Genomic DNA, 11,676 nt, shown 5'->3' with positions numbered 1-11,676 from the left:
TTACAGAACTGTTTCCAGGAGGTGTGGTCAAAGATTGAATATTATCTCGGTCCAAAGTTATCGAAATCGCACATATTATATATCGTTGGAAAGCCAAGAAACACTGCAATTGAACGCAAATTGAATCATGTTAATAGGGTTACGCGTTACGGAGATATTATTAAAATAGCGCCAGAGCACAATTTCTGGAAACAGTTTTGTAAAGCACTGTAGGGCCCCCCTTGCTCGCCGTCCTCGCCAACGAACTCTCTGACCGACGACGATGTCTGCTGTCCTCACCGCCGCCCGCTCTGCTGTCCGCGCCGCCCGCCCCAGTGCGCGTGCCATTCCCGCCGCGTCGCTGTCGCTGGCCGCGCGCAGCGTGCACACGCTCCCCAAGCTCGACTATGCCTATGATGTGGGTATCCCTCCGTTCCCCGCCCGAGCAGCCCACTGAGCCTATGCACACAGGCTCTCGAGCCGCACATCTCGGGCCAGATTATGGAGCTCCACCACAGCAAGCACCACCAGGCCTACGTGAACGGCCTCAACGCCGCAGAGCAGTCCTACGCCAAGGCGCCCTCCCCGAAGGAACAGATCAAGCTCCAGTCCGCGTTGAAGTTCAACGGCGGCGGTCACATCAACCACTCTCTCTTCTGGAAGAACCTCGCCCCCCAGGCTCAGGGCGGCGGCGAGCTCGCTGCGGGCCCCCTCAAGGATGCGCTTGTCGCTGACTTTGGCAGCATTGATGGTGAGTGTCGTGCCCGACGTTTGTAAGACGCGTCATGCGTCCGTGGCGGCGGCCTACAGGCCGTCCGCTCGTCGCACGCGTTCTGCGTTCCAAATGCCGTATCCGCGTCGAGCCCTCCCCCCACCCACGGCCGCTAACTCGCTATCGCAGCTTTCAAGAAGAAGATGAACTCCGTCACCGCCGCCATCCAGGGCTCCGGCTGGGGCTGGCTCGGATACAACCCCGACACCAAGAAGCTCGAGATCGTCACCACCCCCAACCAGGACCCGCTCCTCACCCACGTCCCCATCCTCGGCATCGACATCTGGGAGCACGCCTTCTACCTCCAGTACCACAACGTCAAGGCCGATGTGAGTTGTCTTTCTCTTTCGCGCCAGCGCATAACCTGACAACTCTCGCGTAGTACTTGACTGCCATCTGGAACGTCATCAACTTCAAGGAGGCCGAGCGCCGCTTCGTCGAGGCCGCCAAGTCCGCTTAAAGCCGATGTGCGTGTCTCCGCGTGCCAGTACCGTAACGAGAAGGCCGTGCCTGAACGCAGTCTCGTGCGTCAACGACGAAAAGACTTACGGCGGAGCACGTAATAGTACGCCTGGAGATTACTTAGAAGAGAACAAGGAGGAGGGAGGAGACGTCGTGCCGAGACGCGGGATGGACTTGGCTGTAGGATAGGTACACGCGGAGAGCGGATAGGTGTGTGGACTTGTTACTAACTTGCCATATGCACTATTGTTCTTGCTTTCCTGCAATGTCGCCATCGTCGCCATGCGTAGACACAGCTGGCAACGAGGAGGAGGAGTTGAGTACCTCGGATCGGGCCGGTTTGGAGCGCTGGACGAACACGCCAAATCCGAGCACGCACCAGCTTCCTCACTAGAGGCTCCACTGGTAGTTTCAACTCTGAGGGAGGTTCTCACTGCGGCGTGGACTTCTCCTTGAACCCTCTGCTTAGCTGAGTTAATCTAATATGTCCTCGACGCATCTCCCCGCAAACCCTCCGGCATCCTCCTGAGGTCTTCTTGTAGGTTTAACGCGCAATCATGTCCCACGGCTAATCATCCAGGCAAAGCTTTACTTCGAACGTTGCTTGGGTGCGACTCGCGCTCGGTCGGCGCAGTCTCTTTCGTCCGGAAAACACGACTCTTCACGGCAATATGTAAATTGTACTGGCAGCGTTTTCGTGGACTCAAATGGAGCCCACCTCTACCCGAGTGACAACAACTGCGACTGTCCTGTCTCGATCATCAAGCGAAACTCCGACCCTTGGTGTCCTGGCGGACATCGAGGTGCAGACCATCAAGAACGAGCTTGGGTATGCGTGTGCGCGACGGCGACGATGGGAGCCTACCCGTTATGGAGCACGGTTTGTAGAAACAAACGGTGCAAGAGTGGCTACTATCGCTCGTGCGAAGGTACGTCCGCATATATCTACATGTCTCCTTTCTTCTCTCTACGTTATGAGCTTCGAGTGACAATCTTCGCTTCGCTTATATAATTTGTTACATGCTCAAGAAGCTGATTGCAGTGTCAGATCGAAGACCGGAGACCCCTGTTCTATTCTACAAAGATGAACGCGCTCTCAAGGAAGGCAAGGCAAATATTGGAAGTCGTGAACTACCGCAAGCTCCACGCCAACGGCTGGTGGAAGAGTCGAGAGCGCGATCACAGCCTGGTCCGCTCGCGGATAAGGGAGAGTGCTCCCGCATCCGCGTCCTGGCGACCCTAGACTACGACTTCCTATTGTATGGTCTCCACGGTTTCATCTCCGACGACAGCCCTCTCGAACGCTACCTCATCAAGCTCCACCGATCCAGAAGGAGCCCGCGTCCGTTACACTCGACTACAATAGGCAACAGGCTCAGATCCACTACTTATCCACTCCCCGATATACCTCGATCATGACTTGTGCCTACCCCCCGTCGCTCGCCGGGCTGCAGGTTTGTCTTTGTGCGTAGGGCTGAAGTTTCTTCCAAGCCATATTTTACTAGATTCTTAGTACAGTGGAGCACTTGCTCAGCTCAGCAATTCTACACCCAGATCAGAAGGCCGTCAACGTAATCGTGTGCCGCGCCACCGCCATAACCTCCCTTTCTACCCCGTGGTCCTTCAGCTTTCCATTCCAGTACCCAACGCTCTTCGCTAGATCAGCTTCTTGAGCGGACAGAGCAGGGAACTTGAGATATTCCTTCCCGCCGTTCGCAGATGGCATTGCCCGACAAGACACCATGCCGTTATCCGGCCGAGGTCGATAGTGATTCGAGCTGCATGCCCACATCATACGTTAGCCACACGGATGCCACCAACTAGACGCTATACGTACATGTCGCCCGACATGCGCTCCGGGTCGTTGCCAGGGCACACATAGGCCTGGGTTGTCATCGGCTTGTGCTTGCCCTCAGTGCCAGTGACGACGATGTGCAGGTGGCCGGTACGGCTGGCGTAGTCTCCCGGCCGGACGGTCAGCACTTCGAGGTGTCCCTGAGCATCGGCTGTGACCTTGCCCCGGAGAGTGTAGGACGCGAAATAGTAACTCCCACTGGTGTCTGCGTGCCAGCAGTCGAGCTTCGCGTACGGCACGGGGTCGCCTTTGGTATCCTTGACTTCGAGGACGAACAGGAAGGGATCAAACTCTGCGCGTCTAGGGGGTGAGCTTATACCTTGGCTACGGCGGACGGGTCAAGCTTACTGTTCAGAAAGTCAGCAGAGGCGAGGACACCTTTCCCCTCAGAGACCTGGACCGATGGAGAGCCTAAAATGTAGAAGGGGCCTGCGAATGGTCTCAGTCGACGAACCCTTTCACTTGGGACGGCATACGCACCTTCAATGTCATCGAGGAGGTTTCCGCCACGCCAGCCGCAGAGCCACAGGATTGGGTTGTCGACAACGATCATGACCCATGTGGACCGGAGGGCGCAGAACAGCCGTACGAAGATGCTGATGCCGACGTATGGAGCCCAGTTTGCCATGGTCGAAGGGGCCATCCTTGAAACGGAGCAGAGGAGTATTGTCTTGCGGTTGTGCGTGGCTCGGCGGGGAGTTGGCAGTGTCGAAAACTTCAGTAGATGGCAAGGGTCCTCAGACCTCCTCTTACTTATACGCGATTGGGCTGTAGCCGACTTGAAGTGTCGTGCGCCATCTCATAACTCAGTCGACTTCGTGGACGTATCAAAGCTCAGCATGATTACGACCAAAAGCTCGCGAGGTGATGTTTCTGTAACGTCCACGTCAGCATGATCACCGTTGCAGCGAAGCAACATGAATCGTACAACCTTCACAATGTCCCGTTCAACGGACTGCTACCCCGTGTGTGCATCAGCTCCCACGGTTCAGAGACAGCGAAGTCTCGTGTCGGATGCTGCCGTCACTCCGCAAGTCTCTGGGCTAGTAAATGAGTAAAGCATCGTCAGCATGTTCGTGTGGCTCGAGTAATCGTCCCAGGAGAAGGTGAATTCCCAGGTCACAGAGCCGACGTTCGGTCGCACCGCCACAGCTTCTCGTATGCAAATGCTTATGATTGTCGTGGTGTTGGAATTTGAGTCTGCCGAGCATGATCCCAACGGGCGCATGCGAACCGCGTGGAGTACGTGGGCGAGAGCTCAGACAGCTCGGAGAGCCTATGTAGCACGCATCTGTGCATGAAGCTAATGTTCTCAAGCAAGACGCAGCGCAAACGAGAGCGGACAAGACGTATCTAGTAGCACGCATGAGTTCTGTTGATGCAAAGTAGGTGCTCTCGAATTGATGTCACCGTGCACAGGCAGTAGCTAAGTCGGTCTCGTCAACACCTCCGCGCCAACATCAGTGATGAGCACCATATGTTCGGCCTGTGCTGAGCGAGCGCAATTCTGTGAAGCGATTCAATGGTGAGCGACGTAGAAGGAAGCCGGTTCGATGCACATACTTCTGTTGACACCGTCCAGCCGTCTGGGTAAGTTACGGCCGAAGGATCATCCCCTTGAACAACGGCAGGCTACAACGCAGCCCATGTCAGACAACCCGGGATTTGGGAACAGCATGCACTCACCTCGATGGTGAAGCAATCCCCAGGCTCCATGACACCAGGCTCGTGGTTCACTGCACCGAGAGAGTCAGAAAATTTTTGGCGTACACTGAACCACATATGATCGTACCGTCGTGATATATCCACGGGCGGCGATGGAATTCACGCCCGATGCCATGTCCAGTGAACATGGGGGAAACGGAGAAGTCCTTGCCCCGTATGACTTCACGGATCGCCTGGGCGATGCCCTTGAACGGCCTTCCGGGTCCACAGACCGCAATACCTGCTTCAAGAGCAGCTTCTGTCACGCTCACAAGCTCACGGCCTTTCTCGTCCTGTATCCGGGCCATTGGTCAGCGTTCCGCCTACAAAGAGTCGCATGACGACTGCACATACAACATCTCCAATGAGGAACGTCTTCGAGGTATCCCCATGGAACCCGTCCAAGTACACTGTGACATCGACGTTCACGATGTCTCCATCCTGCAGGGGCCGACTGCGGCGTCCGCCGTCGGGGCGATGAGGGCTGGCGTGACAGTCATGCGGGGAGCGGGCTCAACTCGTCTGGAATGCCGTGCGCGACGATGTTGTTCACGCTGGTGCAGCACGCCTTGGGGAAGCCTTTGTAGCCAAGCGGGGACGGGTACGCGCCGTGTGCGAGGATGAACTCGTGCACCTCCGCGTCGAGCTTGTCTGTCGTGATGCCGACCTATGAACGTATGAAGTCCTTCTGTGAGCTGGTCTGTCGTCTTCGCGTCTGGGCCCGCATGTATGGCGGGATGGTACCAACACGCATACTCATAACTAGTACATACTCACCTGAACCAAGGTTCCCGCGAACTGCAGCGTCTTCGCAGCCAGCTGCGCTGCCCTCCTTAAACGCACCAAGTCCTCCGTGTCCGTGATCAACTTCCGCGCGGTGGCAGCAGGCCCTTCCTCGGGGGTGCTCGCCTCGGGGTTCACCCGGTCAGGTACATACGGTGGTCTGCGAATATGTGGAGGCACTCCGCGAGGGATGATGTGCGACGTTCCCCAGACGTAAGGTTCTTCAGGTAGTATCACGTCGTAGTAGCCATAGCGCAGGTCGTGTTCTGAGGGCTCTGCCTGCTCGGGCTCGTGGCTTGCAGTCGAGCTGGTGTGTCGCCTGAAGCGAGGTAGCTTGGGAGGTTGTACGCGCGCAGGACTTGCTGCAATGCGAGAGCCTGATGCACGAACGAGTGGACGAGATAGAGAACCAAGAAAGCGCATAGATAGATACTAGAGACTGGCAATGAAACCGTAGCAAACGGGTTAGCACAGGGTCGTGGTGGTCCAAACCAAAGTCAAGTCGCGCGCGAGCGCCACCTCGGAATCGCAAGTTCGGCATCCAGGTGAACATTATAGCGTACGAAAGCTAGCGATACATCGAACACACAGCACAGCAAAAACGACTGGTAAATACGCACACGAAGGAATGAGAATGTCCGTGGTTCAAGCGACTTATGTCCAGCCTCTCGCAGCACCCCGTCCACCACCGTGACCCTTCTCGTTGTTCACCACGAACACTGCGTCTGCGAGCGTGATCGCCAGCCGTCCATCCGCATCCTTCTGCTGCTGCTGCGCGGTCGACTTCGAGCCCTGGTACGGGCGTGCCCATCCACTTGAACTCGCACTTGCCGCGGGAGTTGTAGTCGTCGCAGGCGTGCCCGCGCGTGCGGCGGGCTTTGGCTTGGGGGGCGCTGCCGCCGCGTTCGCAGCGGACATCCACGCGTACTTGCCCGTGCCCAACCCCGCAGCCTGACTCGCCACCGCGTTCGACATCTTCTTCCGCACGTCCTCCGACATGTTCCGCGCTGTGACCCCGGGACCCTCTTTCTTCTTTTTCTTCTTTGGTCCTCCGTCATCCTCTGCGCCCGCTCCCTCTACGCCCGCCCCATTCGCGGCGGCAGTGAGCGCCGCCGCCTGCGCGGCTTGGGCGTCCTGCCTCTCCTTCCGTTCCCGCCGCTCGCGCACGTCCTCCTCGCGATATGCCTTCTGCAGTGCCTCGAGCTGCTTCGCAATGTCCGAACGGACCTTGATACTCCACATAGGCGAGCCGTCCTCGTATGTGCTCGCGGGACGGTCAAACTGGGTGTCTGTGCGGTGTTTTGCAGCGGCGATCATGGAGGTGAGGAGGTTCTGGAGGCGGAAACGGAGGGCGAGGGCGACGTAGTCGACAGACTCCTTCGGAACGGTGGGAATCTTGTAGCGGGCGCTGACGGTGCGCATGGTGTTGCCCAGGTAGAGGGTGTCGAACTGGGGCTTGTCTGGCTGTTTGCGCGACCTGTCCTCGTACGGACGGTAGGAGTAGTACTGGTCGTTTGTGCGCTGGAGGGTCTCTTCCTCTGCCTAGAGGGGCGTAGGGATGCGTATTGGGAGCGAGTATAGGACAGTTTGACAATGAGACGCACCCTGAGGTCCACTCCTGCGCTCCCCAACGCGTCATTCAGCGTCGCCACATCCGTCGTGTCCACCCCAGACTGTTGTGTCTGCGTCTGTGTAGGCTGCGTCGCGGGCCTGATCACTGTGGATGCGACGGTTGGCTGTGGTGTTGAGGTAGCTTGAGTTTGCGTTTGTGACGTCGACGCCGGCTGGTGTGTTTGCGGCGCGTATTGGGGATAATGGCTGTATGATGTCTGAGCGTAGTGGCTATATTGATAGTGCGAGTACGGCGTGGTTCTGTGGAGACTATCAACACGCAGAACCAAGGTCACGAAACGACGCCTTGATTTACGTCGAGTGTTGCGGGACTTGGGGCTGCTGTTGCAGCGCGGGGTCGATTGGTATCTCTGAGCGAGCATGAGCGCAATGTCTCGTCGACAGGAGCACACTCACGACTCGTCTGGGGCCATTGTGCCGCAGAAAACGTTGTGGTAGTTGGTGGTGCTGGTTGAGTGTCCTCCGCTTTCATGGTGTTGTTCCGTCCTGATTGACGTCTCGCTATGCAGCTCAAAGCTTTTGAGGACTACGAGCTCACGCGTATGTGCGTGTAGGGGGAAATTGAGGTGCAGCGGAGAAGTCAAGACAAGATGAGAGTTCGGTGCAGGCCTGCCATAAGCCAGGCCCGCGGTTGGGCGGGGTCCTACGTCACCTGACTGACCCCAGCCACCGCTTTGTCGCCGCCAACTGGAGCTTCGAGCTCGTTGCTATCAAGTACTCACTTCATTCACGCTCATCCAGCTCGTCTGAATTCAGATGGTATGTCAAAGCGATACACGTACCGCACTTTAATCTCATGAGCATGCAGGCTGTCTGCCAGTACTATTTACGCGGGACTTGCAAGTTCGGGAACAATTGCAGGAACGAGCACCCTCGTGAGGGCCAGAGACAAGGCGGGTTCGGAAGTGCGTGTTTATCTCTCCCCCACTTGTTTTAGACTGACTTTGTTGTCTCTGTCTGGGGTACGCTCCGACCTGTAATACAACTGTGGCGTGGCCACGTTAGACCAGTCATGGACAGCCTCTGGCGCAGGAACTACCGCACCTGCATCCACCGCCACCCTATTCACGTTCGCCTCTCTTCCTTCTGACCGGCCGCAACTCGTCTAACATTCTTCTACGATCTGCGCTATGGCGACCTTCAGCATGGAATCAATCACCCGAGACCTCGAGAGCGAGAAGCCAGTATGGCCTTTGTCGTCTTACGGCCCCGCGAAGATGCAACCCACCCTCATTGGCAACCTGGATGAATCAATGGAGGAGATGCGGGTGAGGGCCACACAGGCGGCGAAAGCTGGGACCACCCAGGACTATGTACGTCTCCCGACTTCTCACTTCTCCGAGGACATGACACCGTGTATCTCTTCGATCCATGCTGAACGCGTCTTGAATCAACGTCATGTGGACCTGTTGTGTCCACGCTTGCTTCATCGTGGTCGCGTTCCAGTCTTGCGATGCATGCCCTGTGTCTGATTTTGGTGTCTGGTGGGACATCGCACATCAACTCAGTGGTTGTGAGCGTCGCATTTGAGTTCAATTCACCAGTGGGCGCGCCCCGGGAGAGCAATGCCGGGTTTCAGACTAGCTTTCGTCCACGATTTGTTGACTATCAACATGCTACGCGGAGTAATGTCTCTTGTCTCCTGTTCGTGTTCTTACCCGCCCGCCACACAGATCAAATACGAGGCGGACAAAACTGCCGCAGCACAAGCCCAGTTCACTAATGCCCGTGCCAATATGCAAAGTCTACACGCACATGCTGTTAAGAGCCACGAAGCACATACCTCGGGTGGCACTCCCACGCCATGGGTCCCTGGCTCGTCTGCATTCGGGAGTTCAGGAACATCCGCCTTCGGAAACACTGGCACCTCTGCGTTTGGTGCTCCTTCATCCTCTTCCGTGTTCGGGAAGCCATCAGGCTTTGGCGCTTTTGGTGGTGGGACCGGAAGCTCAGGCACCTCCGCGTTTGGGTCGGGTTCAAACAACGGTACGCCCTCCGCCTTCGGATCGGGCTCAACGAGCGGTTCCACCTCCGCCTTCGGACAATCAGCCTTCGGACAGTCAGCGTTTGGCCAGTCCGCGTTTGGGAAACCCACCGGAGGCTCAGCGTTCGGGCAGCCTGCTGCAGGCACCTCGGCGTTCGGTCAGCCTGCACAGGGCGCCACCACGTCCGCGTTTGGTGCTCCTGCGTCGGGGAATACAACATCTGCATTTGGTGCCCCTGCTCAAGGCGCCACGACGTCCGCGTTCGGTCAGCCTGCACAAGGCACCTCCGCGTTCGGGAAGCCAGCGGGCGGTCCCACTACCTCAGCCTTCGGGCAGGCTGCGTCCGGCTCGGCAACGTCCGCATTCGGTCAGCCTGCGTCTGGCTCAACTACATCTGCATTCGGCCAACCCGCTAGAGGTGCAACCTCTGCCTTCGGCCAACCCGCTGGAAGCTCAACAACTTCTGCGTTCGGTCAACCCGCCTCGGGTACGACAACTTCAGCATTTGGCCAATCTGCGTTTGGTCAGTCAGCCTTTGGCAAACCGGCCGGAGGCACGTCCGCCTTCGGGCAGCCTTCAACAAGCACGACGTCGGCGTTTGGCCAACCCGCGCAAGGGAGCACCTCTGCGTTCGGGCAGCCTGCTCAAGGAAGCACGACGTCTGCGTTCGGGCAGCCAGCTGGGGGGGCCGCCCAGTCGGCGTTCGGGGCACCACAGACCACATCTGCTTTTGGCCAGTCTTCATTCGGCCAGAGCGCGTTTGGGAAGCCCGCCTCGACCTCTGCATTTGGCTCTGGTGCGAGTGGGAGTGGTGGTGGCGCCTTCTCTGCCTTCGCGAATCCACCCGCATCTGGGTCAGGGAACGCGGGCCCGAGTGGGAGCAGTGGCGGCGGCGGGGCGTTCTCTGCGTTTGCAGGCGGACAGCCATCAGCGTTCGGCATGGCGGCGTCGAACAAGGCACCTGGGGGCTCCGTCTTCGGCCAGTCATCCTTTGGCGGTGGTGCAAGCAGTAGTACGCCGTCTGCGTTTGGCGGCGGGTCGACGGGCGCACCGGCGCAATCAGCGTTCGGTAACTCAACGAACACGACTTCTGCTTTCGGGCAGTCGGCATTCGGGCAGTCGTCTGGCTCATCAGCGTTCGGCGCACCGACGACTGCACCAGTACAGTCCGCCTTTGGCTCAACCTCGTCGGCCCCTGCAACTACAACTGATCAGCAGCCAACATCCGTGTTCGGCTCGCTTACCAACCAGCCCCCACAAGCACAGACTCCAGAGAACACGCTTGGACTTTCGGGCCTGACGGCTCTCCCCTCCGCCATGTCCACCACGAGCTCCGGTTCTGGGTCTGGCACCGGGTTCTTCGGATCGCAAAACCAGAACCAGAACATCTCATCGACGAGCTCGAAGTCGTCGAAGCCTGACTTTACGTCGGCACGGAAGAAGAAGTTCTACCGACCTGGCGCGACCAAGTACGACGACCTGCTGCCACCAAACTACGCCGACCTGGTGCCGAAGGCGGCGCTGGAAGCGTTCAAGAGCGAGAGCGAGAAGTTTGACTGGAAGAACATCCCGGAGTGGGTCCCGCCGAAGGAGGTGCGGTAGTGCCCATGCACGGCCCCTCCGGATTGTTCCCTGTTGGGTTCGCCCTTCTTCCCAGTCGAGTCTCCGAGATGTTAGGATGTTTGGTGTGCCGGCGGGGCGAGTCCGTGTGTACTCGCAGACACAGACACAGATTAAGATTCAGGGGGCAGTATTCTTGGACTTCTCACACACACTAGACCGTACACCATGACGCCACGCTATGCTTGACGACGACTATCACAGATTGGCCACTTGTATTGTATGTATGTACCGTATCATCAGATCATTATCCACTTGCGGTGTTCACCTTCACATTGTTGTCCACATCGTATCGGCGACCGCCACGGCAGGATCCAGCGTTGACGCTGTCACCTCTCTGACTTCAGATCTTTGTCATACTTCACGTCAATGTTCAACATCATTGGAATATGGCCACCTCTACCTACCGGGCACGCCGCACCTATCGGGCACGGCTCGTGGTGACCGTCTCCCGTCAGTCGACCGGGCTCGCCGGGGCCACCTCGACTGCGGCCACGATGGCATCTTCAGTGTCACGGTATATCAGCCCGTGTCACGGCGGCTCGGTAGGGTTAACCACGTACTCCATCGGGGATCCCGGGCTGGGCTCAATCCGCCGTGTATACGGCCGAAGATGGCATGTTTTGCCCGCATGGTGCTCGCTACCCACGAATGCATGAGACCCGAGAACATCAATATTGTCCCCATGACAAGGATCCGCAGTGCGCGACATGTATGCAGGCGCGTCAGCCTGCTCGATATATAGACCTCCTGCCTGACTCCTGCCATTGACTTGCCAGCTTATAGGCATGAAGTGCTCGCATCAGGCTCTCGGCCGCGTGGTGGCACCGATCCGAACACGTCCAGCAAGGTTGCTGAAAGTTTAATAGCAAGTCCGGGGTGTT

At 57.8% G+C, this 11,676-nt stretch overlaps 5 protein-coding genes across 5 annotated transcripts; 1 reads left to right on the top strand and 4 right to left on the bottom strand.

The window, feature by feature from the left end:
- Positions 1–262: 262 nt before the first annotated feature.
- Positions 263–1,549, top strand: L226DRAFT_549969 (superoxide dismutase mitochondrial; the record flags this gene model as incomplete). The annotated part of the gene is made up of 4 exons (XM_067682716.1): positions 263–397; positions 451–730; positions 881–1,080; positions 1,134–1,549. The coding sequence occupies 4 exons, from the start codon at positions 263–265 to the stop codon at positions 1,209–1,211; spliced, it is 693 nt and encodes a 230-aa protein (XP_067541948.1). The 3' UTR covers positions 1,212–1,549.
- Positions 1,550–2,703: 1,154 nt separating this feature from the next.
- On the bottom strand, positions 2,704–4,076 carry L226DRAFT_557028 (aromatic compound dioxygenase). The gene is made up of 5 exons (XM_067683154.1): positions 4,000–4,076; positions 3,549–3,941; positions 3,417–3,497; positions 3,051–3,360; positions 2,704–2,991 (listed from the first exon to the last, which is right to left on the bottom strand). Exons 2-5 carry the CDS (start codon positions 3,709–3,711, stop codon positions 2,769–2,771), a joined length of 777 nt encoding a protein of 258 aa, XP_067541947.1. The 5' UTR covers positions 3,712–3,941; positions 4,000–4,076; the 3' UTR covers positions 2,704–2,768.
- A 418-nt stretch (positions 4,077–4,494) lies between these two features.
- L226DRAFT_566156 (methionine aminopeptidase) lies at positions 4,495–5,978 on the bottom strand (the record flags this gene model as incomplete). Its single annotated transcript, XM_067683871.1, has 7 exons — positions 4,495–4,575; positions 4,632–4,700; positions 4,755–4,804; positions 4,861–5,065; positions 5,127–5,226; positions 5,291–5,439; positions 5,550–5,978. 7 exons carry the CDS (start codon positions 5,976–5,978, stop codon positions 4,495–4,497), a joined length of 1,083 nt encoding a protein of 360 aa, XP_067541946.1.
- Positions 5,979–6,209: 231 nt separating this feature from the next.
- On the bottom strand, positions 6,210–7,659 carry L226DRAFT_566155 (uncharacterized protein; the record flags this gene model as incomplete). Its single annotated transcript, XM_067683870.1, has 4 exons — positions 6,210–7,097; positions 7,160–7,427; positions 7,483–7,537; positions 7,584–7,659. 4 exons carry the CDS (start codon positions 7,657–7,659, stop codon positions 6,210–6,212), a joined length of 1,287 nt encoding a protein of 428 aa, XP_067541945.1.
- Positions 7,660–9,006: 1,347 nt separating this feature from the next.
- L226DRAFT_430194 (uncharacterized protein) lies at positions 9,007–9,330 on the bottom strand (the record flags this gene model as incomplete). The annotated part of the gene is made up of 1 exon (XM_067674690.1): positions 9,007–9,330. A coding segment is annotated over one exon (324 nt), but the record flags the coding sequence as incomplete, so codon positions are not given.
- Positions 9,331–11,676: the final 2,346 nt, after the last annotated feature.

This window comes from Lentinus tigrinus (assembly GCF_003813185.1).
Source record: "Lentinus tigrinus ALCF2SS1-7 unplaced genomic scaffold L226scaffold_2, whole genome shotgun sequence".
NCBI lineage: Eukaryota > Fungi > Basidiomycota > Agaricomycetes > Polyporales > Polyporaceae > Lentinus > Lentinus tigrinus.
This window is presented reverse-complemented; position numbering and strand designations above follow the sequence as displayed.